The 27,563-nt window shown below is 66.5% G+C and overlaps 2 protein-coding genes across 6 annotated transcripts in view; both read right to left on the bottom strand.

Moving 5' to 3' along the window:
- Positions 1-14,447, bottom strand: part of ZBTB7B (zinc finger and BTB domain containing 7B) — a 31,296-nt gene extending 16,849 nt beyond the window's left edge. The window contains exon 1 of one of the 3 annotated variants that reach the window (XM_065574347.1): positions 14,263-14,447. In XM_065574347.1, the coding sequence (XP_065430419.1) occupies positions 14,263-14,415 (153 nt within the window). In that variant the 5' untranslated portion in view covers positions 14,416-14,447. Of the gene's footprint in view, positions 1-4,891; positions 5,045-8,761; positions 8,936-14,262 lie in introns of those variants that run through there. The other 2 variants (XM_065574348.1, XM_024108555.3) reach the window with 2 other exon arrangements.
- Positions 14,448-15,330: 883 nt separating this feature from the next.
- Positions 15,331-26,150, bottom strand: LOC101951996 (mothers against decapentaplegic homolog 6-like). Of its 3 annotated transcripts, none has more exons than XM_065573561.1 (4): positions 23,957-26,150; positions 20,617-21,032; positions 19,165-19,284; positions 15,331-17,177 (listed from the first exon to the last, which is right to left on the bottom strand). In XM_065573561.1, the coding sequence occupies exons 2-4, from the start codon at positions 21,014-21,016 to the stop codon at positions 16,642-16,644; spliced, it is 1,056 nt and encodes a 351-aa protein (XP_065429633.1). In that variant the 5' UTR covers positions 21,017-21,032; positions 23,957-26,150; the 3' UTR covers positions 15,331-16,641. The 3 variants fall into 3 exon arrangements, with proteins under 3 accessions (XP_065429633.1, XP_005280691.1, XP_065429634.1); XM_005280634.4 differs by lacking the exon at positions 23,957-26,150 and adding an exon at positions 23,029-23,117; XM_065573562.1 differs by lacking the exon at positions 23,957-26,150 and adding an exon at positions 21,513-22,897.
- Between the last annotated feature and the right edge of the window lie 1,413 nt (positions 26,151-27,563).

Genomic DNA, 27,563 nt, shown 5'->3' with positions numbered 1-27,563 from the left:
TGGAGTCAATGAGTGTCAGGCCCCCTTAAGGCATTTCGGGGGTGCCAGGACTGAACCCCCCCACACACACCAGACCACAGGGTTCCGGCTTTCGGCTGCAGCCATCTCACCGAGCAGAACCAATCAGCGGGAGCCAGAGCATCACCGGTGCCACCCACAGGCAAGAGGGCAGGAGCCTTGCCCAGCCTGGCACCAAGCCCTCAACCTTGGGGCAGAGTGCAGCCCCCTACCCCCGGCCCCACCCAAGTTCCCACAGGCTCGGTCAGAGCAGCCGCGGGGCCAGGCCCCTACTGCAGGGAGCGCCAGGCCCCAGCCGCCAGCCAGGAGCGGAGCAGCCAGTCTGGGCCAGCAGAGGCTGCCCCCGGTGGGCACAGCTCCGAGAGGAAGGGCGCGAGGCACCTGCCTGCCAGCCCTCCCCGCCTGCCCTTTGCCCCCATAAAGGAGGGGAACGGCTGCAGCGGAGCCAGCCCCCCCAGCCCAGGTGCGCCAGGTGCTAAGGGCAGGAGATAAGGTGGGCGAGGCGGGCAGGGAGGGGCACGGGCACAGGAGTCGCACGCAGCCCTGAGTCAGAAGGATCCCGCTGGTGGCAAGTGAGTCACCGGGTCGTCCCACCCCCGCCCCCCAGGGGTGTTGCAACCTCCTGCTTTCAGTCACCAGAGCAAACCACAAACTGCTCCCTGTCACTGGCAGGGACGGGTCTTCGCGGGGGGCACCGGGAGCCAGGGGCACCCACCAGCCAGGCCAAAGCCAGATGGACTCCAGCAAACCAACTACCAGGTGCCCCCGCTGCAAGCTCAGAGCCCGGCCAAGGGCCTCCTTGGAGGCGATGCTGCTGGGAGAGCTGCCGTCCACCTACCCCCACCATGCCAGCCTCAGGCCGGAACCCCCGTTCTCCCCGTGCCAGTCTCAGCCCGGACCCCGACTGCAAGGGGCTCAGATGGATTCTCGCTCCAGAGCTGCCCCTCATGCACCCTCAGCGCCCACCAGGGCTCTGCGCCCAGCATGCCTGGCTGCCTCAAGGTGCAAGCTCCCCATCTGCCCCGAATCCCCCACCCAAGGCAGGATACCGCTCCTCTATGGCGGACGGATGCCCAAGGCCAACGTCAGCAGAGCCCCCAACCCAGCCAGCCTAGCAGGCCTGGGCACCTACAGCTCCCAGTATCCTGAGGAGCAAGCCCTAGGTGGACAGGTTCGTCCCCCCCTCCACTTAGACAGTCCCTCCATGCCCAGCTCCAGGGTCCTACGAGAGCCCAAGGAATGGGGCAAGGGCCAGCCCAGGTGCTGGGGGGAGCTCGCCCAGCCAACTCTAGGGAGGAGGTGTCTGTTATTCACCAAGGGATTGGGCCCAGGATGCCAGCTAGGGCTGGGCACCGCCCCCCACCTCTGGCCCCACCAGTGTCACTGCCAGACGCAGACAAGCAAGGAAGCATGGATCCTCAAACCTACTCCCCCCCCGCCCAGGACAGCTCCCCAGCCTGACCCCCCCTCCCCACCCAGTAGAACAGATCCCCTGCAGGACCCTCTACTCCCACCCAGATAAGCAGCCCTGACCCACCCCACCCCCAAGGGACTGCAGGCCCCAGAAAGCTGCCAGATGCTCCAGGCAGCATTGCATGCTGGGACTCGTAGGCTCCATGAGTTGCACCAGAGGGTTCCCGGGGCTGAGCCATGGGATGGGCCCCAGCCCCAGGGGGCTCACACCAAGGGCGCAGACCCCTTGTGGGTGGCTGGGGAGCCACGTGCCAAGCGGGTGGGAAGGGTCATGGGGGGGGGGGGAACATCCCTGAATCAGGCTGTGGCTGCTGGGGGAGCAACGTGTGAGGGGGAGACCCCAGCCCACCTGGCCCCCCTGCAAGGAGAGGGGTTCCACAGGGCAAGCCCCGCAGCCCAGCGATGGCTCTGGGGGGCAGCTGGCATGGGGGGCAGGGCCGCGTGGGAGGCAGGAGCAGCGGAAGGAAGGAGTTGCTGAAACGCAGTCGATGGGGGAACAGGAAGGAAATATTAAACAGCAAAAAACCCCAAACCAAAGGGAGATGAACTCAGGGCGTGAGTCCCGGAGCAGGGCACAGGCCTCCCCCCACCCCCCACAGGAGGGGGGCCAGCTCAGCCTGCCCTGCCTGGGACAATCCAGGAGCCTCAGAACCAGGCCCATTTCCCCGCCCCCGAGGCCTTCAGAGGGAGATCCGCTCAGCCACCCACCCAGCCAGGCACTGGGGGCAGCGTGCCAGGGAACCCCCACGCCTCTATGATCTACAGATCCCTCCCCCCAGCCCAGTTCAAAGCACGGACAGGGCTCCCCCCTCGCGGGAACCTCTGCTCCAGAGCACAGGCGCTGCAAAGCACATGTGGCCCCTCCGGCTCTGCCCTTGCGGGGGGGTGGGGGGCGGAACGGCTGCTGCTGCCCCAGGAGGGGCTTGCTGCTGCATTTAGCCACTGCCTCCACCTGCCCCGGACTAGCGGGTTAATTCCTCCCCGGGGCTCAGCTCGGCGAGTCAGCAGCAGCCACGCTCTCCCCTTGGATCAGCCCCCGGTCTCTGGCCCCCCCAGCTCTGCAGCCTTGGGGTGGGGGACAGGACCCCCCTGTTGCATTCAGCGCCCCTCCATGCTCCCCTCAGCAGCTTCCCCACCCAGACGAGTGCAAGCACTCATGGGAGCTGGCTGGAGGCCGGCCAGCCCCTGGCTGTGGGAAGAGGCAAGGCAGGGCCCCTGGGCAGTGCCAGCTCTCGGCCCGGCACCAGGTGGGAGCAGAGTGCCAGCTGGCCCATGCTGGGGCAGATCTCAGCCCAGGAGGGCCCACTGGCCCAGCACCCACCATTGCCCCTTTGGTCTCCGACACTAGCAGCACCAAGACCCAGAGAGCAGCGCAGCCCAGCCCAGCCCAGCCCAGCCTGCGGAGGGAGGGAGGGAGGGAGGCAGCTCTGCTGAATGGCCAGAGCATAGGAGTGGGGACCACAACCCCCCCCCCATCTAGGAGCTGCAAGCAAGCAAGGACCCCCTCCCCCCCCCCCCCCCAAGTGCCAACCCCATGGAACGAGCGCAGCATCGGGTGCAAGACGATTCCCCAGCCAGCTCCACACTGCAGCTCACGGGGAAGGCCAGCCCCCCAGCCCCCCGGCGTCGTCCCGCGTACCAGTCCCCAGAATCCCCCCGTACATGGGGATGCAGGGCAGCAGGGTCCCGGCCTCGCTCCAGCAGGGCCGGAGCCACAGACAGCAGGGCGCTGGGCTCAGCACCGCCACCAGGCCAAGCCGATGAGCCGCCCCGTAAGGACAGCGGCTGCTTGGAGCCCACCCCACCCCAAAACAAAAATAGCCCGGCTTCCGCCCCCAAGGCAGCTGCTGAGGCCACCGAACTGCACCTGAGCCCAGCGGCCAGGCCAGCGCTGATCCCCGCCAGCCGGGGTGGGCCGTGCTAATCCCCACAGCCCCACAGCTTGGAATAGAGCTCAGAACTAGGCCACTGCCAGGATCCCAGCCCCACCCGCCCTGCTCAACCCTCCCACAGCCCACGCGGTGCCGGCTGCCACGCTGGGGCAGGCCGTGCTGGCCCCCCAACCATGGGCTTGGGAACCGCTCCCCACAGTCCCGGGGCAGGATGCAGCAGCATCCCGGGGCGAGTGACTGTCACAAGGGGCAACTACACCCTAGTGCTGCCCCCTGCACTGGGGCCAGCACTGCCAGGGAGAGCGCCCCCTGCTGAGCCCCCACCCGCTCCCTGCAGCACAGCGCCCCCTAGCCCTGCACTGGGGCCAGCACTGCCAGGGAGAGCGCCCCCTGCTGAGCCCCCACCCGCTCCCTGCAGTACAGCGCCCCCTAGCCCTGCACTGGGGCCAGCACTGCCAGGGGAGAGCGCCCCCTGCTGAGCCCCCACCCGCTCCCTGCAGTACAGCGCCCCCTAGCCCTGCACTGGGGCCAGCACTGCCAGGGGAGAGCGCCCCCTGCTGAGCCCCCACCCGCTCCCTGCAGCACAGCGCCCCCTAGCCCTGCACTGGGGCCAGCACTGCCAGGGGAGAGCGCCCCCTGCTGAGCCCTGCCGCCCAGGGTGGGGGGGGACTCATTTCCTCTGCAGTCCCACACGCTTCTGCTAAACCTCCTTCCCATCGACCCCTCTGTGCAGGGTTAATTATTACTAATTAGGAGAGGACTCTAATGTCCTTGCAGCACCCTGAGTACGGGGGGGCGAGGGGGGGCTTATAGCCAGTGCTGCTGCCCCTGCGGCTGTCCCCCCGCCGGCACCAGGGAGGCATCAGGGCCACAGGACAGCGTGGACAGGTGCTGCGCAGCAGGATGTCCCCGAGCTCTGCTCCCCCTTGCCAGCAGGGGCTCCCAGCACCGGGGGCCTTCGCCAGCTCCCTCCCACCCAGCTCTGCCAGGGCAGGTCTCCCCAACACTGGGTCACCTGGAGATGGGGAAGCCCAGCAAGGCACCTTCCTTCACGCTACTCCCTGCCCTGGGCAAAGGCTCTGCTCCCACCCAGCGGTGCACAGAGCGGAGGGGTCCTGGGCAGCTCCAGGCTGGGGGTGGGGGGAGGACACCCAGGGGGTGGAGCACAGAGCAGTGCCTGGATTCAGGAGCTCGCTTGGGGTCAGGCCCTGCTCCCCCACGGCGATCAGCCAGGACACACGGAAGGGGGCTCAGGGTCAGACTGGATAAGACCCCCCCCACGCCTGACCCTCCGGGGGAACATGGAGTAGGAGAGGATTGGAGCAAGAGCAGCCAGCCGGGGAGCAGAGCTAGCACCCCTCACCGGGAGCCCTGGGGGAGCCACCGATGAGCCCAGCCTGACATCAGTGCCTGGGCTGCAGGCTGGGAGGAGACAGTGCCCAGAAAGGGGGGGTGGCCCTGGGCAGAAGGACCCCGCCCAGAGGGGCAGCGCACAGAGAAGTACTCACCACGCTTGCCAGGCGCTGCCCATCGGGGCCCGGGGCTGGAGCAGCAGGGACAAGCTGGCAGCAGCAACGCATGCACACCCTGAGCCTGCCTGCCGGGAGAGGCCAGAGCTCGCCTGACCTACTTCTCCTTCCGCATCACCTGCTTTCATTTTCCCTCCCGCAGCTTGGTCCCCCCCCGCCCGCCCACCCGCCAGGGGAACCCGGCCAAGTCACGCCGGCTGCTCCCTGGGGACGTGGGGCTCCAAGGCCCAGCAGCTCCAGAAGGTGCCAAGAATGCACATGGGCAGGGCAGGGACACCATGAGCGGCTCAGCGCCTCCCCACAGGAGCTGAAGGTCACCAGCCTCAGAGGGGTGGACGGAGCGGTTCCCTGGGGCTCCCCGAATGGGCACCAGGCACCTCCTGCTGGCTGGGTCTCAGCCTGGCCCCCTAGCACAAGTGACCTTAAAGCCTGGGCCCCCGCAGCAGGGAGAAATCCCCCAGTCCCAGCCGAGACCCATCGTCTGCAGGACCTCAGAGCCCAGCACCTGACTCCAGAGACCCGTGTGGGCGCCCCGCCCCCAGGATGCCCCATCTCGCTGCAGCAAGGGACATGTCATGCTGTCCCCTTGGCCCAATGGGGCTCACTCTGCCCCCCACAGGGGAGCACGAAGGAGTCACCCATCACATCCAGACTCAGTTCTGCCCCCGCCCCCACACGCGACTCCTGGAACTCCATCCCCCCAAAGCTGGAGCCCCCCTCCCCCAGCACGCCAAGGTTACTACGGCAGGCCCCAAGGCACGGTGTGGGCTCCCGGGGCTCCAGCACGCTACCAGCAGCGATTTCTCTGTGGTTTCATCATCCACCCCCTCCTGCTGGGGGAGAGGTTCCTGGGCTGGGCATGGCAGCAGCCCCTGCCCCTCTGAGACCCAGCGCCGCCAGGCCGGACCAGGCTGGGCCCCTCTGGCCCACTGACCACCTCCTGCTGCACCCCGCTCAGCTGGGGAGGGCGCCCAGGGCACCAGCACACGGGGCTCTCCATGCACCCCATGATGCAGAGGGTGCCCCCAGCCAGGGGTCATGGATGCAGGGGGTGTTGGGAGGAGCTGGGGCCCAGGTGCACTCCCTGGGTCTCACATCACATCGCTGGGCAGGGAACGGCTCCAAATCCCATTGCTCAGCCCCCTGTGTGATGCAGCTGGGACTCCCCGGGCTGCTGGGGGCGTCCTCGGCAGACCCCCCCCCCAAATACCCTCCGGATCTCAGAGCCTCCCCAGGGCACTGCCAGCACAGCAAGGCCAGTGCCACCGAACTCCCAGGAACACACCAGCCAGGGGGCCAAGCAGCACTGCCTCCCGGCCTGACCCCCATCGCTCACGCCTCACCCACCCCACACCTGCCCCTCCACACAGCCAGCGGCGCCTCCTGCCTTGGCCGATGCACCCCTCTGCAGATACAGCCCACCTCCCCCCCAGCCCTCCTACCCAGCCTCCCCCCCACCCCCAGGGCCCTCTAGCGCTGCCTTCTCCCCCACACCAAGCTCAAGCGCCTTGTTCTGCCTTTCAAGGCCCTGCAGAGCACCGCCTCCCCTTCCAACCCGCGGACACTTCCCCAGCCGTGCCCCCGCCCTCTTCACACACGGCCATCCAGGCCTCCAGAGAGACCCGCAAGGCCCCCTCCCCTTTCCACAGCTCTGTGCCCACGGGATGCCAGCCCAGTGAGGGGCCCAGGAGGGGGCCCCACGCGGGGACAGCCGATAGGCACGCCCCTGGATGGCGAGCAGGCAGAACCCGGAGGCGCCAGAGTGCAGCAGCCTGCCTGCCCCACTCTCAGCAGGAGTCGATTCCCTATTAGGGAGGGGGAAACCGAGGCAGAGCCAGGAAAGGACTCGCCGCCCAAAGCCGCAGTGTCAGAAGCTAGAAGTAGAACCCGAGAGTCCTCCCGCCCCCTGCACTCTAGCCACTAGACCCCATTCCCCTCCCAAAGCCAGGCGAGAACCCAGGAGTCCTGGCTTCCAGCTCCACCCACTAGACCCCACTCCCCTCCCAGAGCCAGGCGAGAACCCAGGAGTCCCAGGCACTAGCCATGAGAACACCCCTGGGACTCCGGCCCAGCACAGGAGCCGCGTGCCAGCAGGAGCTGTCCTGGGAAGGGAGATCCCAGCAGGTCAAGGGGAGCTTCAGCCCTGAGACAGCAGCTGCTCGTCATCCCGCTGTGGCCCAGACAGTGTTGGGAGGGTAAATACGCGCCCCACCCCCTGGGTAAACACCGTGGCCAGGGGCGGCCGGCTCGGGTGGGAACAGTTGCCAAGGGCTGGGCACACTCAGGGCAGAGTCCAGCAGCCTCAGAGCAAGGTGAGAATGATGGGGCACCAGATTCCCGGCAGGCGGCCCCCGGAGCAGAGTCTGACCCAGATGCCCCAAGAACCCCCATGCCAGACACACACGGTCATCCTGGGATACATAAGCGTTAATGAGGGCGGGGAGGGGTGGATGATCCCTTCCCAATGAGGCCTCCTTCCACTCAGGGACAGGTGACACTTCCACGGAACGTTCCCTCGCTGAGGGACAGCCAGACAACCCCCCCTCCCCCCATTTACTGTAGGCCCTACACAAACAAAGTAGATCACATGTGCTAAGTGATGGTCGGGGGGAGGGTCTTCGGTTCAGTGCAGGGCCTAGTTCAAGTGCCACAGGCGTTAGTCTACTGCAGGTGACAGCATCACCCAGTTCCTCCCCGCTCTGCTGGCCCCCGGGGAGACTGCTCCCCTGGGCCACCCGCTGGCCATCAGAGTGGCCAGGACACCGGAGGGCAAGGGGCCCTGTGCCCAGCGGGACACAGAGAGGGGGTGAGCGCTCACCAGGTTTGTTACTGTTGGGTCGGAAGCCAGGCAGAGGCAAACAGGACCCAGAAAGGGCCGGATCAGACTGTCCTCCCAGGGGCCTCCCCAGCCATGGGGTGGGGGGAGCTTGGCCAGGAAGAGCCCCAACGCCTGAGCAGGCCACCCCCCAGATAGCATGTGGGTGTGTGTGTGTGGGGGGGGGGTCTGCTTAGCTCACACCACACCCAGTTTCTAGCCTGGCGACAGCCCCCTCCATCGCTGCCCCGTCCGGACACAGCAACCCATGCCAGGAACCGCGGTCCCTCTCCCCACCCCTGCCAGTTTAGCCCATTAGCAGTCAGACTCCCCCACCCAGACGCGGCCAGCGCAGGGGATGCGACGAGTAATCCACCCCACCCCTCCCCTCCCGCCTGGCACCCTGCCCACCCGCAGCTTCCAGGAGAGCTAGAGCCAGCGGCCTGGCGACGTGTCCACATTCGCCGTAACTTGCCGCTCCCCACGGGCGCACTCAGGGTTTCCATTCCCGCCCCCCAGCGCGCCAAGGGAGCTGCGCCCGGTGGAGCCCGGGCCGCCCTTTACCCAGCCGGCGGCTGAGCTGACGCTCCGCAGGGAGCTGCCAACAGCCCCGAGGGGCACCGGCCAGGCTAGCCGGGGCCCAGGCAGCCCAGACAGCGCAGATCTACGGAGCCGGTGTCTCTGATCCCCCGGCCAGGCCGAGCCGGGCCAGGCCGGGCCACACACACCATCCCTGCCACTCACCTACCAGCTTAAGGAGGGTTATTTATAACCCCAGACCTGAGCCACCAACCAGGCCTGCTCCCGGCCCAAGGCAGCCCTCCCCGGGGGGTGATGGGGGCTGCGAGGGGGGGGCTCCACTGAAGGGACCACGACGCACCTGGCGGGGTCCAGGGAGGGACCCGAGCTAGGGCGGGGGAGGGGGGTGATAGGAGCCAGGGCACCAAGGGGGACGCTAATGGGGCTCGGGGCACCCGGACCCCCCCAGCTATTCCCACCCGGGGGCTCCAGGCAGCTCCAGGCGCAGGACTCACCGGTCTCCGCTCGGCTCAGGTGCAGCAGGCGGGGTCGGTGCGCTCCGCTGGGGGCCGGACGCCAGGGGCCCCTCGTTCTGCCCGCCCCTGCGCTCTCCCCACCTCACTCACCTGTCCCGCCCCGCCCCCCGCGGTCCCCACCTCACCTGGCCCGCCCCGCCCCCCACCTGTCCTACCCCCAGCGGCCCCCCAGCCCCGCCTAGCCGCAGCCAGGCCCCTCCCCTCCTGCCTGCCCCCGTCGCTGCGCGCCCCTCCGCCGGCCGGGCCCCCCCGATCCCCTCCCGACCCCTCCCCTCCACCTGGCCCCAGCCGCTCAGCATCTCCCCCTCGCCCTCCTAAACCTGCTACCAGGAAGCGCCCGCCCCCTCCCCAGCTCATTGGGCAGGGGGTGGGTTCCCAGCCTCTCATTGGTGGGGGGTGCTGCCCTTCAGGGCCCCCCCAGGACACACCTCTCAGGGGCGGGGGGAGGAGCTGGCGGGGGAGGGGGGGATGACAGTGTCTGCAGCAGCGGCCGCTAGGGTCCCCCCCCCCTGGCTAATGGGTCCCTTAAAGCTGCACCGCTCCCTTGGGGGGGGCTCGTAGCGCTAGCGGGCGGGGGTCCGTGGCCGGGATGGGGGGGTTCGCAGCGGTGGCGAGGGGCCGTGCCCGGGATGGGGGGGGGGTCGCAGCGGTGGCGAGGGGCCGTGCCCGGGATGGGGGGGGGGGGTTCGCAGCGCGTGCGGAGGGGCCCTGCCGGGGGGGGGGGGGGGGCTCGCAGCGCGGGCGGGGGGGCCAGGCCCGGGATGGGGGGGGGGCTCGCAGCGCGGGCGGGGGGCCAGGCCCGGGATGGGGGGGGGGCTCGCAGCGCGGGCGGGGGGCCAGGCCCGGGATGGGGGGCTCGCAGTGCGGGCGGAGGGCCAGGCCCGGGATGGGGGGGTCGCAGTGCGGGCAGGGGGGCCCGGCCCGGGATGGGGGGGGGCTCGCAGTGCGGGCGGGGGGGCCCGGCCCGGGATGGGGGGGCTCGCAGTGCGGGCGGGGGGGCCCGGGATGGGGGGGGGCTCGCAGTGCGGGCGGGGGGGCCCGGCCCGGGATGGGGGGGGGGCTCGCAGTGCGGGCGGGGGGTCCCGGCCCGGGATGGGGGGGGGCTCGCAGTGCGGGCGGGGGGTCCCGGCCCGGGATGGGGGGGGGCTCGCAGTGCGGGCGGGGGGTCCCGGCCCGGGATGGGGGGGGGGCTCGCAGTGCGGGGGGGGGGGCCAGGCCCGGGATGGGGGGGCTCGCAGTGCGGGCGGGGGGGCCGGCCCGGGATGGGGGGGGGGCTCGCAGCGCGGGAGGGGGGGCCCGGCCCGGGATGGGGGGGGGGCTCGCAGTGCGGGCGGGGGGCCCGGCCCGGGAGGGGCGGCGGCCGCAGGGCGGGACTCGGGCCAGGCGAGGGCGGGCGGGGAGGAAGGTGAGTCACGGCGCTGGGGAAGGAGGCTGCAGCTGGAAAGGATGACCCGTCCCTGGCCCGGCTCTCGACTGGGGGGGCCGGCCTGGCCGGGGAGCCCCGGAACTGGACACCCCCAAAGGCCCGGCCTGTGGCGGCTGCCGCTTCCCGCGGCTTGCCAACCCTCCAGGACTGGCCTGGAGTCTCCAGGACTTAAAGCTTATGTCACGTGACGGAACCTCCAGGAACACGTCGAACTGAAATTGGCAACCCTAGAGCAGGGGGGAGGGCTGTTCCCGGGCGCCCTGCCCTGGCTGTCCTCCGTCCAACCGTCCCTCCCTCCGTCCGTCCCTCCCCACACAGATCCCTCTGTCCCTCCCTCCGTCCATCCCCACACAGATCCCTCTGACCGTCCCTCCCTCCCTCCCTCCATCCATCCCCACACAGATCCCTCTGTCCCGCCCTCCGTCTGTCCATCCATCCCTCTGTCTGTCCCTCCCCACACAGATCCCTCTGTCCCTCCCTCTGTCCGTCCATCCATCCCTCTGTCCGTCCATCCCCACACAGATCCCTCTGTCCCTCCCTCTGTCCGTCCCTCCCCACACAGATCCCTCTGTCCCTCCCTCCGTCTGTCCCTCCCCACACAGATCCCTCTGTCCGTCCCTCCCTCCGTCCATCCATCCCCACACAGATCCCTCTGTCCGTACCTCCCTCCATCCGTCCATCCCCACACAGATCCCTCTGTCCTGCCCTCTGTCCGTCCCGCCCTCCATCTGTCCATCCCCACACAGATCCCTCTGCCCCTCCCTCCAGCCATCCCCACATAGACCCATCTAATCGCTCCTCGTGCTCTGTCACCGCACCAGCCAAAGCCCTGAGGCACTGACACAGCCAGAATGGGGGACGCTTTCCCTCCCCACCGCCCCCACCTGACTGGCTGTTCTCTGGGCAGCATCGGTGTCAGCCAGCTGGAAAACCGGTTCGCTCACTCCCAGCCCCACGCCCTGGGCCCTGCTTGTCAGAACATGGGAACAGCCCTACTGGGTCAGACCAAGGGTCCATCTAGGCCAGTATCCTGTCTTCCGACAGGGGCCAGTGCCAGGTGCCCCAGAGGGAATGAACAGAGCAGGGAATCATCCAGTGATCCATCCCCTGTCGCCCATTCCCAGCTCCTGGCAAACAATGTCCAAATGTCTCACCTGCACCTGGGCATAACTACGCAGCCAACAGGGAACCCAGCATGCGGGCTGAGGCACTGAGAGAAGAAGATGGATTTGGGTCAGAACACAAGACTGGGAGCCAGGACTCCTGGGTCTGTCCCTGGCTCTTTGAGGGGAGGGGGGCCTAGGGGGCTGGAACAGAGGGGCTGGGAGCCAGGACTCCGGGGTTCTAACCCTGTCTGCCAGAGTCACTGGGTGGCCTTGGGTGATGTCCCCCAGCCCCAGCTCGCTGCATGGAGGTGGTGATGTGAACTCGGAGGTATAGCCCAGGCCCCGCTTCCTCCGGGGGCAGGGAGGACTCTGAGGTGATGGGAGAGGGGTATCCACCCGAGTACACTCGCCTCACCAGCCTCCCTTCCCTGTGCCCACCTGGGAGAGTGGCAGGAAGGCCCCAGGGCGATGGGGGCTCATGTAAAGCGAGACACTCAGAGCAGGCAGGAGGGCAAGGCAGGCCAGGGTGGGGCAGACTCCCCGAGCAGCAGCTCCCCCCACCTGCGCAGGTGACTCGGGTGGGGTCACAGGCACAACCTGTTTGGCCACAACCGGTGCCCAGGAGGGAAAGAATCAAAATGTTCCTGGCTCCTTGCTCACCTCAGCTCACCCCACCCACCCGCCCGCCCGCCCCTGCCCTCCACCCCCTGCCCCCGCCTGCTGCTCCAAGGAGGGGCTCCCTGGCGGCCTGATTCAGACATGGCCCTGGGCCAGGCCCCCACTGCCCAGCCGCCAAGCCAAACAGGGGCTCTGTACAGACATTAGCTCACTGGCAGGAGGCAAGTCCATTCCGGGGGCAGGGATCCAGCTCCGGCTCTCCCCTGCTGCCGGATCACTGCCGCCAGAGCCCATTCCAGTGGGCACAGATCCAGGGCCGGGTCATCCCTCCTGCTGGGGCAATTACCCTGCACATACCTGGCTGCTGACCCGACAAGGGGGTTCAGCCCTTGGGTGTGTCCCCAGTGGGGTGGGGGAGGGTTGCAAACCTGTCCTCTGGGGCGATGGCCTTGAGGTGCCTGGCCCTGCCCGCGCCCCCTCCCACATTCCTCCCCCCCCACCAGGGCAAATCCTCTGCATTGTCCAGAGAGAGCGAGAGGAGCTTTGGTCCATCTGCTCATCCCTCCCTCCCTCTCCCCCTTGCTCCGCAAAGCCCTGGCACTCTGCTTACAGTAACCCACATGCTGGGGAGGGGGGCAGAGGGAGCTAGCCAGGAGCCACCCGGGGGCCTGGCGAGAGCTGGGGTACCTCCAGGGAGTGGCCTGCCTGGCCCAGCCTGGCTGCTGTCCCCCCTTGGCCTGAGCAGGGAAGCAGGGGAGGGGGCTGCTGAGGAGCTGGGGACGCGTGGGGACGGATGAGGCGAGTGAGGGGGAAATCCAAAGAAAATCCCCTCTTTGGTGCTGACTTGCAGCCGGCCCAGCCGCCCACCTGCCCGAAACCAGCCTCCCACGGTCCCTCCCACTTTCACTTTCAGGGGCCGTGCAGCTGCACCCCAGGGAGGTGGGGGGGGCTGGGGGGCCAGGATGTGGCTGGCAGCCCTGGTCCCTGGAACGATCCTGGAATCAGGGCCACCACGGGCCTAAGGTGCCAGGCGCTGGGCAATGCCAGGCAAGCCTGGCCCAGGCCCGCTGAGGGCTGGTCACCGTTGGCCCCCATGGGCCGGGTGGGGGGCACCACACCCTGGGAAATGGGATGCAGAGGCGCAGACCCTGCTGTGCAGAGACATCCATGTCCCAGCCGGCTCCTGGGGGCGTCAGACGGGTGGGGGGAGCTTCCGAGCCTTCCTGCACCCCGACCACTTCAGAGGCAGCTCGGAGGATGAAAGGCGCCCAGTGCTTCGTGTCACAAACCCCCTGAGGCCGCCAAGAGCCGAAATCAAACCCACCGCAGGCCCCGGCGTCGCCAGCTATTTATAGACGCCGCAGGGGAAATGGTTCTAAGGAGGAACCGGCAGGAGGGGCAGGAGCCCCCAGCTCCCTGCATCAGCTCAGACCTGGCCCACGGCCTCCCACTTCCACATAGGGCGGCACCCAGGGCTACCGGGGAGCCCAGTTCAGGTGCCAGAGCCCATGGGGGTGGGAGCCCAGCACTGGATGGAGAGATTCCACTGCAGAGCAAGAGGCCAGGGACAGCGTCCGGCCCCCCTTTTGCCCTGGCCTCCCCGCTGCAGATGGTGCCAGCCAAGCCCATTGCTGGCTGCTGGGAGTCAGGCCTGGGCGCTGGGCGGGCACCCCCCCAACACCCCCTGGCTCCGGCGAGTAGTAGGGGGAAGTGCTCACAGCTGGCAAGGCCGCACTCCTCCTCCCTCGCTTCCCCATTCCCTCGCTCTCTCTCCCCCTCCCCCGGTTTTCTCTAAGTCGGGCGGCTTCTCTGCAAGCCCCGTGGGCTGGATTGGCGCGTGTTTATAGGAAAGAGTCTCTCCCCCCTGGCCCCCCCAGGTCTTGCTGAGCCCGCAGCCCCTAGTGTTCTAGGAACCAGACACCAAACCACACAGCCCCCCGGCGCCCCGCCCTCGCCCCAGTGCAGGCTGGCAGATACCAACCCCCTTCCCCTGTTGGGGTTGCGCGGTGCTATTTTTAGGCACTGGTCTATTTTGGGGTGCGGGGCTGTGGCTATGTGGCACGGGGGCTGGGCCCATCCCCGTCTCTGCTGCCACGGGCGAGCCTGTCAGCCAGAGCCCCCAAACCACCCATGTGCAGCCGGCACCCCCAGCTCAGCCCTCGTCTGGCCGTGCCCCCCACCGCAGACCCTGGGGCGGTGGCTGGCACCCCCAGCTCAGCCCCAGCATGAGGGAGCTGGGAAGTCGCTTTGCAGGTGCCCTGTCCCCACTCAGCCCAGGACATTCCCAGGGGCCCCGAGCAGGGCAGGCGGGGGCATCGCCGGGCACTCACCTTCCGCCCCCCCAGGACACAGCCCTCCGGGGCGCTGGGCAGCACAGCAGAGATGCAGACGCCTGAGGGCAGTGGGGCCAGCCTGAGGGCAGGGAGCCTCTGATCCCATCTCTGCCCAGCCGGGCAGCGTGGCAGGAAGGACCGGGCGGTCATTGCCGACAGCTGCGGGCGGCGCTGCCTTGTTCTGGCCTGCAGAGGGCACTGCTGGGCACCGACCGGGGAGAGGCGCTTCGGAGCCGGCGTGCAAAGGGGAGCCGGCATGGGCTGCACGTGTGTGTGTGTGCGTGTGTGCGTGCGCACAGGGGTGCCCGTGCGAGTGTGCGCAGGGGTGCACATGTGTGTGTGTGTGCGTGCGCGCAGGGGTGCCCGTGCCCGTGTGCACACAGGGGTGTATGTACGTGTGTGAATGTGTGCGCAGGGGTGCATGTGCGTGTGTGTGTGCGTGCACAGGGTGCACATGTGTGTGTGTGTGCGCACAGGGGTGCACGTGTGTGTGTGTGTGTGTGCACGCAGGGGTGTGTGTGTGTGTGTGCGCAGGGGTGCCCGTGTGTGTGCGCGCGCACGGGTGTATGTACATGTGTGCACGCAGGGGTGCATGTACGTGTGTGTGTGCGCAGGGGGGTATATGTATGTGTGTGCAGGGGTGCTGTACATACGTGTGTGTGTGCCCATGCGTGTGCATGCTGGCCTGTGAGGGGTGCATGGACATGCGTGTGGCACACCGGGCTGGGCTGCCCAGCGAACCCGCTGTGGGGCCATGGTGTGTGATGTGGTGGTGCCGGTGTTTGGGGTGGGGGTGCATATCAGAGCCATGGCAGGAAGGCCCCCACCCCCAGCCCCAATTCTAAGGGAGGCCTGGTGCCCACAGGCTGGGGTCCCTCCCTGCCCCACACCCAGACCCAGCTGTGATGGGACAATACCTGTAGCACCCAGCACTGGGGGGGCTGGCTCCTCGCCAACTGCCACGGTGGTTATCGAGCTCCCCCCCGCCCCGGGCGGCGCTGCAGCTCCCCATGCGCTGGGCACAGGAGGTGGGTCCGGCGCAGGGACAACGCTTGGCAGCAGCGATTCGGTGGCACCGTTTATTGGAGTTATAAATAACAGCGACGGGCTAGGCATGTGGCTGGAAGAACTTAGAGCTCCTCATGCAACACCGGTGCCGGCCCGGCCCGACTCCAGCAGGGCCCCTGTGCCCAGCAGGGCTGGCTGCGGAGATGGCCAGGTCTGGGTCTGCACTGCGGGGGAACCTGCAGCACTGCCCCTCTGCCCTGCCAGGCTGGGCCCGGTGCTGTCTGCTGCATGCAGGACACTCTGCCAGTCATGAGAACTCCCCCCCCAGCCCCGGAGCCCTCCTAACGCGGGGGCTTTGGCTGCTGCTGGCCACCCCCAGCCCTGCTGGCTTCTTCTGCCAGCTCTGAGCTGCCCCCCAGCCTCTCCCCACTCTCTGTGCCTCCCCCTATGCACAGACCAGCCTCTGAGCCCACACCCCAAAGCCCAAGCTCTGAGGCTACCAGGATCCTTCTGAGCCCTGGGGATCGGGCCCTGGGCAGAGCCCCCAGGGCCAAGAATTCGCCCTGTGCTGAGTCCTGCCCCCACTGCTACCTCCTCCTGCTTCACCTCCTCCCCACCTTTGCAGACGTGCTCAGACCCTCTCAACCTCGAAACCCCTAACCAGCCCAGCCCAGCCCAGCTCAGCCCAGCCCAGCCCAGCCCAGCTCAGCTCAGCCCAGCAGGCTCCCAGCGGGGGCTGAGACCGGCTACCCCCTGGGCCAGTGCCAGAATGGATCAGCTGGCAAGTGGGCAGGGGGTCAGGCTGGCACATGGAGCCGCTCCCCCGCACTTGCAGATTTTTAATCTACTTTTCTTTACAAAAATAAGATAATTTGAAATAAATGTGAGAACCGCCCAGTCCCCCACCACTGCCTCCCTGCCAGGCGTGTCCGACACCACAGGGCAGGGGCTGGGGGAAGGCAGAGGGACGGGGGCTGGGGGTAAAGGGAGATGGGGTGGGGAAGGGATGTGGGGGCAGAGGGATGGGGTGGGGCTGGGGGAGGACAGGGGGGTGGGATTGCCAGAGGGACGGGGATGGGGGGCTGGAGATAAGGGGAAGAGGTGCGGGGGAGGAAGCTGGGGGGCAGGCCAGCGGGAGTGGGGCAGACAGGGGCTGACCAGGGCCGTAGCGCCCGGGCTGGGGATGGCTGGAGAGGCCCAGAGGCCATGATTGGGTCGGGCAGAGGGAGGCTGCAATAGGGTTTCTAGGCAGAGGGGCAGAGGCTGCTGGGCCAGGCCTCAGCGGTGGGGGGCCCGAGGACGCTCTCCCACTCCAGTCGGCTGGCAGGGCCCGTGGCCGCAGCGGGAGCGGCTGGGCTGGGCCCCGGCTCAGCGGGGCTTGGTGAGCAGGATCTCCAGCCAGCAGGGGCAGGCGGTGATGAACTGCCGCGAGTAGCAGGGGCCCCAGCCCTTGGCGAAGCTAATGCGGATGCTGTTGGGGTCGCAGGGCCCATCGCCCGGCCTCCGCCAGCCGGCCTGGCCACCCGCGCGCTCATAGTCAAAGACCTGCAGGGAGTAACCGGGCAGCACCTTGTGCACGGGTGGGCCGCGGGCGCTGGGGGGCCCCAGCGTGGGAGAGCTGACGAAGATGGGGTGCTCGCTGCGGTTGTAGGTCCACACCCCGTCCCGCTCCCGGCTCAGCAGCAGCCCGCGGCCGATCTTGCTCCGGGCCCGGCGTACGGCCGCGCTGCGCCTCTCGGCCTGCAGCTGGCCCAGGGAGAAGCCGCTCCCCTGCGGCAGCTCGCAGAAGATGTTGACGGAGGTTTCGTGCACGGCGTAGAGACGGCCCACCCGTGTCCGGTGCTCCCAATAGGCCAACTTGCACCAGCAGCCGTCCCTGGTGGTGCTCCATGCCAGGCCGGGGTCTGCAGGAGCGAGAAGGGAACCTCTGAGCCCATGCACAGAGCAGCCCCCAGACCCCCCCACTGAGCCCCCAGAGAATGAATAGACCACCCAGGGACCCTCCCTGGCTCTGGGATGAAGCCCCTCTGGGGTGGGGTGTGGGGGGCAGGTTATACAGAGACCCCTCGCCCGGTGCTGGGATGCAGCCCCTCTGGGGTGGGACGCAGGGGTGTTTATACAGGGACCCCTCCCCCAGCACTGGCCGTTGGGGCGGGGGGACATGAGGGCTAGTTAAACAGGGACCCCTCACCTGGTGCGGAGAGGCAGCTGGCTCTGGGGTAGGGCACGGGGGCTGGTTATGCAGGGACCCCTCCCCCAGCACTGGCTGTGGGGGGGATGGGGACGTGAGGGCTAGTTAAACAGGGACCCCTCACCTGGTGCGGAGAGGCAGCTGGCTCTGGGGTGGGGCACGGGGGCTGGTTATGCAGGGACCCCTCCCCCAGCACTGGCTGTGGGGGGGATGGGGACGTGAGGGCTAGTTAAACAGGGACCCCTCACCTGGTGCGGAGAGGCAGCTGGCTCTGGGGTGGGGCACGGGGGCTGGTTATGCAGGGACCCCTCCCCCAGCACTGGCTGTGGGGGGGATGGGGACGTGAGGGCTAGTTAAACAGGGACCCCTCACCTGGTGTGGAGAGGCAGCTGGCTCTGGGGTGGGGCACGGGGGCTGGTTATGCAGGGACCCCTTGCCTGGCACTGGCCATGGGTGAGCTGCGGGGCTCTGGATACAGAACCAGTTTAGCCCCAGCAGCGGAGGAGGCCCCTGCGTCTCTTTCAAGTGGCTGGGGGCTGGCGGCAGGCCAGCCTGAATGCTCCAGCTTGAAATTGGGCCCGGCCAGCAGTGGGGGGCGGGTGGGCAACGGGGCCTGGGCTCTGCAAGGGCCAGTTTCAGGCCCCATCTCTGCTGGCCCTCCTGGGGTTCTGGCTGCCTGACCCCGCTGGCCCCAAGCAGACGGACCTCCCAGCTCCCCAGGGTCAGCCCCCCGGGGTACTGTGGGGCAGCTGGGCTGGAGCAGGGCGTCCGACTCCGTCGCGGAGCCGGACTATCCCCGGGGGCGTGAGTCACGGTGGGGTGCTGTGAGCCGGCACGTAGGCCTAGGACGGCCCCAGCCACCGTCCCAGGGGACCGCCCGCCGTGGCGCGGCAAGTGGGGGGCGGGCCTGGCAGAGGGCGCCGGTCCCAAGGCCCTGGAGCCGTGGGAGGGAGGGTGGAGCGTGGGGAAGGAGCCGGTGGCCGGCAGCCAGGCCGGAGCGCGGCTTGTGCGTCAAGGCACATTGTGAGTGTCCCTGTGGGCAGCACTTCCTGCGGCGGGGAACGCGGACGGGCCAAAAATAACAGGCGCAGCTTTTCCTCCCGGGCTCAGGTGGGGGGGCCTGACTCGGGGGACGGGGGGTGGTTATCACCCCCCCAACCCCTTCCCCTGAAGCCCCAGAGGAGATGGGGGGCAGCAGCAAGGTCAGATCTGCTCTGGGGGGGGCAGACCTCCCCCCGCCCCTCCCCCCAACTCTTTCTGACCTACGGAAGGGGAAGCCCCGGGCCCCGCAGCTGGGCCCCTGCTCTGCAAAGGGCTGAGCCGGCAGGGGAGGGCCCAGCAGGCCCCAGGGGCCCCATGTCGGCAGCTCTCCAGGCTCCGACGGCTGGGATGGCTCAGCGGGGGAGGGGGAGCACCTGACCCACACCTGGTGCTGCTGGTTCCTGAGCGGGGGGCTTCTCGATGGCTCCACCCAGGGGCCCTTCTTCCCCAGTGGGGCCCCCAAAATCTCGTGCGGGAGGAAGGTGGCAGCAGGATCCCCTCGATACCCAGGGCTGTAGCCTGGCAACACTGGTCCCCACCCAGCCCAGGGCTGGTCATTCGGAGTCCCCTGACGCTCCCCGCCTGGGCCTGGGGGGTCACATCCCCTGGGTGCCCCCCAGTCCCTATGGGCATCCCTTGTGCCCCGGTCCCCACCGTACCTCGCCAGTCTCCGTGGGCATTGCAACCAGACTCCAGGTGGCTGGAGTTGGGGCGCTCCGACACCTCTGCCCAGAGGCAGCTGAAGGGGGAGATTTTGGAATAAGGGGGTGGCGGTGTCTCTGAAAGGGAACCAGACAAGAGCAGAAACCAGTGAGCAGCTGTCTCGGGGCAGCCCCCTCCCCACCCCACTCCGATGCCAGCCCTCCCCTTCCGGCCCAAAACAGCCCCAAAACCAGCAGGGCAAGGGGGGCCAAGTTCTGGGGATAGACAGATAGAGGGGGTGTCTGGGGATAGATAGATAGATAGATAGATAGATAGATAGATAGATAGATAGATAGATGGGGTGGCTGGGGATAGATAGATAGATAGATAGATAGATAGATAGATAGATAGATAGAGGGGGTGTCTGGGGATAGATAGATAGATAGATAGATAGATAGAGGGGGTGGCTGGGGATAGATAGATAGATAGATAGATAGATAGATAGATAGATGGGGTGTCTGGGGATAGATAGATAGATAGATAGATAGATAGATAGATAGATAGATAGATAGATAGAGGGGGTGTCTGGGGATAGATAGATAGATAGATAGATAGATAGATAGATAGATAGATAGAGGGGGTGTCTGGGGATAGATAGATAGATAGATAGATAGATAGATAGATAGATAGATAGATAGAGGGGGTGTCTGGGGATAGATAGATAGATAGATAGATAGATAGATAGATAGATAGATAGATAGATAGAGGGGGGTGGATGGGGATAGATAGATAGATAGATAGATAGATAGATAGATAGATAGAGGGGGTGTCTGGGGATAGATAGATAGATAGATAGATAGATAGATAGATAGATAGATAGATAGATGGGGTGGATGGGGATAGATAGATAGATAGATAGATAGATAGATAGATAGATAGATAGATGGGGTGGATGGGGATAGATAGATAGATAGATAGATAGATAGATAGATAGATAGATAGATAGATAGATAGATAGATGGGGTGGATGGGGATAGATAGATAGATAGATAGATAGATAGATAGATAGATAGATAGATGGGGTGGATGGGGATAGATAGATAGATAGATGGGGTGGATGGGGATAGATAGATAGATAGATAGATAGATAGATAGATAGATAGATAGATAGATAGATAGATAGATGGGGTGGATGGGGATAGATAGATAGATAGATAGATAGATAGATAGATAGATAGATAGATGGGGTGGATGGGGATAGATAGATAGATAGATAGATAGATGGGGTGGATGGGGATAGATAGATAGATAGATAGATAGATAGATAGATAGATAGATAGATGGGGTGGATGGGGATAGATAGATAGATAGATAGATAGATAGATAGATAGATAGATAGCGGTGCTGCTTGGCAGTGGGCGAGGTGCGCCATGGGTGGGCCCCCAGCCCGGCCCCCCCGTCCCACTCACCGGGCATGGCGAGCCGGCTGAGGTGGTGGGGGTTGCAGCAGAGTGTGGCCCCCTCGCCGCAGCCCCCCCAGACCCCGAAGCTCTGGCAGCAGCTCAGGCGCTTGAGCTCATGGGGGTGCCGGAGGTCGGGCCAGCGGTAGAGCCGGCAGAGCAGCACCTGAGGGGGCAGGGCCTGCTTGGTGCCACGCGGCTCTGCCCGGGCCACCCAGACGCAGCCCGACGGCCCGGCTCCCCGGTTCTCCACCGCCTGCACCAGCAGCTCCAGCTCCTCGTCCTTCAGCTTCTTGAAGAGGGCGTGAGCGGCGGGTTTGAGGGCGCCGTGCCCATCCTCGGGGCCGGGCCCGGCACAGCGATGCCTCCAGAGACGCCGCACCAGGCTGGCCCGCCGCGAGCGGAACATGGGGGGCTGGGCCCACCTGTGGGGGGGAGAGAGGGGTCACGTGCCGCTCCAGAGTCCCATGTCCCTGCCTGTCCAGGCCCAGGGCACCCAGCCGCACCTGGGGTAAGCAGGTATTGCCCTGCACCCCCCCGCCCCCCGGCATCAGGTATAGCAGGGATCCAGCCGGACACCGGGGTCCCCAAGGGGGAGTCGGCCTGCTCCAGGCCTGCCTCGTCTAGGCCAGGCTGGCTGGGGCTCCGCTGAGCCGGTCTCCCCCAGAGCTCCCCCAGGCCCGCTGGGCTGGGAGTCTGTATCCAAACACCCAGGGCCTGAGTGAAGGGGGCAGGATCAATGCTGGGCGCTGGCCAGTGGCCGGTGGCACCGGAGGCCAGCCAGGGATTCTGCACCTCTGGCGCCCGCTGCTGGGGCAGGAACGAACCCCCCGATGATGCAGCGGGGCACCTGGTCCTGCCAGGGAGCGGAGGGGCTGCACCCATCACCCCTCAGCAGCACCCACCGGGCAGCCACGTCCCCAGAGACCCTGAGAGTCAAACCGAGAATTCGATGGAGAGGCCAGTTTTCACTCCTGACACACTCACTGCCACACACTGACACTCATCTGCTGCTCCCTGTCACACACACAGTCACTGACACCTGTGCACACACATACTGCTCCCCGTCACACACACACATACCCTGACACCTGTGCAGACACACAATTCAGCACACACAGACACACACGCTGCCGCTCACTGTCACACACACAGTCACACACACATTGTCGCTCACTGTCTCACACACACACTCACGGACACCGGTACAAACACACAATGCAGCACACACAGTCACAGACACACCTGTGCAGACACACAGTCACACACACACTGCAGCTCCCCGTCACACACACAGTCACACACACGTTGCCGCTCACTGTCACACACACATACCCTGATACCTGTGCAGACATACAATGCAGCACACACAGTCACACACACGCCGCCGCTCAGTCACACACACAGTCACGCACACGTTGCCGCTCACTGTCACACACACATGGACACCTGTACAAACACACAATGCAGCACACACAGTCATACACATGCTGCCACTCACTGTCACACACACAGTCACACACACGCTGCCGCTCCCCGTCACACACACAGTCACTGACACCTGTGCAGACACACAATGCAGCACACACAGTCATACACATGCTGCCACTCACTGTCACACACACAGTCACACACACGCTGCTGCTCCCCGTCACACACACAGTCACTGACACCTGTGCAGACACACAATGCAGCACACACACGCTGCCGCTCACTGTCACACACACATACCCTGATACCTGTACAAACACACAATGCAGCACACACAGTCATACACATGCTGCCACTCACTGTCACACACACAGTCACACACATGCTGCTGCTCACTGTCACACACACATACCCTGACACCTGTGCAGACACACAATGCAGCACACACACGCTGCCGCTCACTGTCACACACACATACCCTGATACCTGTGCAGACACACACTGCAGCACACACACAGTCACACACACGTTGCTGCTCCCCGTCACACACACAGTCACACACACGTTGCTGCTCCCCGTCACACACACACACTGACACCCACGCAGCAGCTCCCCTAGGCCGTGCTGAGCGTTGCTGGCCATCTCCAGAGCCAGCACTGCCCAGGGCAGCTCCCCTGGTCTAGTGACGGGTGCAGCCCTGGGCAGGGACGGGCCAGTCCCCCTGGAGTGACGGGGCCTCCTGCCCAGCCAGCTCACCCCTCCCTGACGGGATACCTCCACCCGCTAGCGCTGCGTCCACACTCGGAGTGTGTAGCTAGGCCCTGCGAGGGGCAGAGCGCCCCGGCTGGGACTGGGGCCTGGTCCCCGTGCTGACCCCCCAGGGAGAGAGCAAACCCCCCCATGCCCACAGCACACGCACCCCTCCCTCAGGCAGGGACACACAGGTACCCACTCACCAGCCCCCAGACCTGCCCCCCCTTCCCCACATACCTCCCGTTCCCCAGGTGGGGATCTGAGTGACCCAGCCTGTGATGAGCTGCATTTATGGCCGGGGGGTGGGGGGGCTGGGAGGGGGCGGAGGAGAGAAATGGAGCCAAAGACGGGGCAGGGAGGAGGGACAAGGGCCTGGTCTGGGCGGCCTCCCACCCAGACACCCCAAGAGACACAGCCACTGACACACACACATAGTGCCTGACACACGGAGTGCCTGGCGCGTACACACACACACACACACATCCTGACACACACATGCCCTGACACACGTAGTGCCTGGCGCGTGCACACACACACACACACACACACACACATGCCCTGACACACGTAGTGCCTGGCACACACACGCACACACATAATGTCTGACACACGTAGTGCCTGGTACACACACACATGTCCTGACACACGTAGTGCCTGACACACGTAGTGCCTGGTATACACACACATTTCCTAACACACGTACCGCACCTGGTGCGCGCGCACACACACACACATCCTGACACACACATTCCCTGACACACATAGTGCCTGGCACACACACGTCCTGACACACGTACCGTGCCTGGCGCACACACACACACACACTGACACACACATTCCCTGACACACGTAGTGCCTGGCACACACACACACACGTCCTGACACACATGCCTCCCGGTGTGCACACACACACGCACACACACCCTAACACATGTACCGCCTGGCGCACGCACACGCCCTGACATATGTGAACATGCAGTCGCACACAGCACAGTGCTCACTGACACGCACACAGAGCACATGCTCACAAACACGCGTGCACACAGTGACACGCATACGCCAGGTGCCAGGCAAGGCAGCTGGGGGCCGTTGGCAGAGCTGGGGTGTCACAGGAAGAGGCCAAGCGGGGAGGGGATGGTGCCCGTGGGGCGGGCGGTTCACTCACTGTGGGGCAGCAGGCGGGTGCGGTGCCCGGCGCTGGGTCTCAGTGGAGGGGCCCTGCTCTCCGGGCGGCTGGCACACTTCTGCCTGGCGCACTCAGCGGCCAGGGCTTTTTCCTGCAGGCGGCTCCCCTCCCACGGCCCTCCCAGCCGGGGGAATCAATTGATTAGAGGCTGCCCAGACGCCTTGGCTGGGCTACACAGAGGGAAGCTGAGCTCAGTGAAAACAATGCAATGGGGAACCCCGGGCTGGGGGGGAGGGGGAGCCTGGGGGACAGAGCCCCAGGCAGGGGGGACCCTGGGGGGAGGGGGAGCCCAGGGAGCAGAGCCCCAGGCAGGAGGGTTTGAGGGGACCCGGGGGGCCAGAACCTGGACAGGGGGGATTGGGGCTGAGGCGGACCTGGGGGGCAGAGCCCCAGACCGGGGCAGGGGGGAGCGTGGGGTGAGGAGGAGCCCCAGGTGGGCAGAGCCCCAGACCGGGGAGAGCATGGGCTGAGGGGAACCCCAGGGGGGCAGATCCCCAGATCGGGGGGCGGGGGCGGGCTGAGGGGGAGCCCCGGAGGGGCCTAGCCCTGGGCAGGGGCGAGCTCTGAGAGGGGAACAAGGCCCAAAACGCGGTGCCCGGAGCAGCCCCTGCCCCCAGAGACAGGAGACGGATGGCGGCAAAGTGCGGCAAGGGGCCGGGAGCTGGGCAGGTACCAGGACCCTCATCACAACCAGCTCACCCCGGGGCTCACAGCACCCCTCCCCCTTTCACACGAAGACCCCCATCTTTGGTTTGATTCACGGCATTAATTGGCCAGAGGGGCCAGCAGGATGGGGGGGTCACATGCTGCCTTGGGGTCGACTCCCCCCATTTCCCCTCAAGCCGGAGTCTGCCCTGCCCAGTGGGGGAGGCTCTGTGTTGTGGGGCAGGCAGACTCGGCAGTGCTGGGTGGGGGGCTCTGTGGGGCACTGAGGGGCTCTGTAGCGTGGGGCCATCTTGGTGTCTCCTCTGGGTCGTCCAGTTTTGCTGTCACACCCCTGGGTTCCCCGTGGTTCGGGGGAGCAGGGCCCTGGCAGAGCACTGTGGGATGAGACGGGCTCCAGGCCTCCAATCCCACCGTCTGGGCTCCCGCACAGCCACACAAAGGCACCGAGGCTACTGGCCTGAGAAGCCAGCCCCACGCCTGTCGGCCCGCCCCGCCACTACCCCCATACCACCTCTGCCAGCCCCACGCCCGTCAGCCCACCCCGCCGGCCCCGCTGCTACCCCCTACCACCTCTGCCGGCCCCACGCCTGTCGGCCTGCCCCGCTGGCCCCGCTGCTACGCCCATACCACCTCTGCCGGCCCCACGCCCGTTGGCCCACCCCGCTGTTACCCCCATACCACCTCTGTCCACCCCCTCTCTGCTCCCCCTCGCCCCCCCAGCTCTGCGCCCAGGGCCCTGGCTCAGGCTGTGGGGAGGGGGCTCCCCGAGGCTGACGCTGGGGGGTTGGCCCTTTAAGAGGGTGGGAGCAAATTCCATGGAAAGGCGGTTAATGTAAACGGGCCCTTATCCCACTTTCAGCCGGGCTTCCTGCTCCCAACTTCCCACTGAGATAAGGGAGGTTTCGCTGGCGCCAGCCACTCAACTCTGCTCCGGGCCCAGGCCCTGCGGAGCCTCCGCACAGCGGGTCCCCGCCGGTGCCGGGACAGTGCCAGGGGCAGCCCCTCTGCTGGGGCGGGCGGCATGGCGCAGCCAGGGTCTCTGGGGGGACCCAGGCCCCACCCCCAGCCTTCCCCCTGGGCCCCCCCAGGCGCCTGCATTGCCAGGCCCAGGCTGGGATGCCCCGGGCCGGGGAGGCCCTGCAGGGCCTGGTGCACGCCAAGCTGCCGGTCAGTGGCCGGTCGGTCTGTGACCTTTGCCGGAGCTCCAGCCAGTCTGGCCCGCTGGGTGCATTCCCGCCTCTGCAGCTTCCCCCGGCTCTTGGCAGAGCCACGGGCGGGATCTTTGGGGGGCAGGCGACAGGAAACAGCCTGGAGTGGAGACAGGCCGAGAAAGCAGCTCTCTAAACAAGGAACTGAGTCACAGCCAGATAAAGGGAGGGGAGGGGAGGACTGGCAGCAGGGGCTAGTGGTGAGAGCAGTGGGGGCTGGGAGCCAGGAATCCTGGGTTCTATCCCTGTGTCTGGAAAGAGCATAAGGGCTAGCAGTTAGAGCAGGGGTAGCCTGGGAACCAGGACTCCTGGGACCCTCAGACAAAGGTGCTACAGCACGGCCCTGCCCGAGCCCTCCCGGGGCCCCCGGTGCTGCGGGAGGCAGTGGGGGGTTCCGATGCCAGTTGTGGTACCCCTGGGCTGGCACAAGAACCCCGACATCCTGGTGCTCAGGCCCAGGGGCCCATCCCCTGCCCAGCGCCGGGGCTCCATGGCAGAGGGGGGACAGATGCTCCCTCTGGGGGTCGAGCCATGTCCTGGCCCAGGGCATTTGGCCCCCTGTGAGCTGTGCAGAGCCCCCGTCCCAGGTCATTCCTCGTTTCCTTGCCCATGCCAGCTTCACTCTGAGCAGCGGCCCAGTGTGCTGGGCGAGGGACTCCTGCCCGCCCAAGTGGGGGCTGGCTGGGGGAGGGGGCTGGGACCACGCTGATAATGTCCCAAACACAGGAAGGAAAAGTTGGATAAACAGCAGGAGCTTTGCAGGAAACTCGGCCCAGAGACTTGGCCGCCGTGGGCCCTGCCCCCCTTCCCCCCACCAGCTCCCAGGCCCAGCCGGGGTAGATGTTTGGAAGGTGCATTGGGCCTGGTATCAGGGCAGCTGAAGCAGGCGGATGGAGCCACCTGGGGCCCAGCCCCAGTCAGAGGCACCCCCAGCCCACACACAGTCAGCACTCGGAGCGGTCACGCATTGCTCAGGTTTATTGGGGAGCGCAGGGCCGGGGGCCAGGCATCCACCGTCAAGTCCCATTCCCGTCCTGTCGGGGCTGGCGAGCCGGGATTCCAGCTAGAGGGGAGAAAACAAAGCCAGTAGCCGTGGCTCGGACGCAGCCTGCAGCCCACAGACCTGGGGGGAAAGAGCCCGTCCCCACCCCGTGAGACAGCACCTCCCAGTGCCTGAGCAGAGGACACAGCCCATCCCCCAGCCTGGAGTCCAGGTGCCACCTCCCTCACTGGGCCCCACAGCCCAGGGGCTGAGCCGAGCCCGCTTCTCCTGGCTGCCCACTCAACCCCCTGTGGCATCGTGGGAAAGAGGCGCTCAGGCCAGGTCAGGTGCCAGGCCCTGCTGGCAGAGGGGGAGCTAGGTTGCCGCATGCTGGTATTTGGGAAGGAAGGAAGATGCCCTTGGAGCCCCACGCGATGGCTCTGAACTGCGCGGCCCTGGGGTGGCCGTGCCAGCCCGACCCATTCACCCGTTGGCCGTCGCTAGCCGCAGACAAGGGTGCTGGGGGAGACACTTGTGGATTTGCCTGCTGGGGGTAGAGACTCCCCGGCCTGGCTGGTGGCACCCGCTGGTCCTGGCCCCACTCTGACCAGCGCTGGGCTGGCTAGGCAGGGGGCAGTGCCAAGGCCGGGGGACGTTCATACCCACCTCCTACAGGCTCAGGGCGTCCCAAAGGGTCCCTCTGGTGGGAGCTCCATCCGCTCCAGGCCCC

The sequence above is a fragment of the Chrysemys picta genome, chromosome 20 (assembly GCF_011386835.1).
Source record: "Chrysemys picta bellii isolate R12L10 chromosome 20, ASM1138683v2, whole genome shotgun sequence".
NCBI lineage: Eukaryota > Metazoa > Chordata > Testudines > Emydidae > Chrysemys > Chrysemys picta.
Note: the sequence above shows the minus strand (reverse complement) of the source record. Positions and strands in the feature narration are given on the sequence as shown.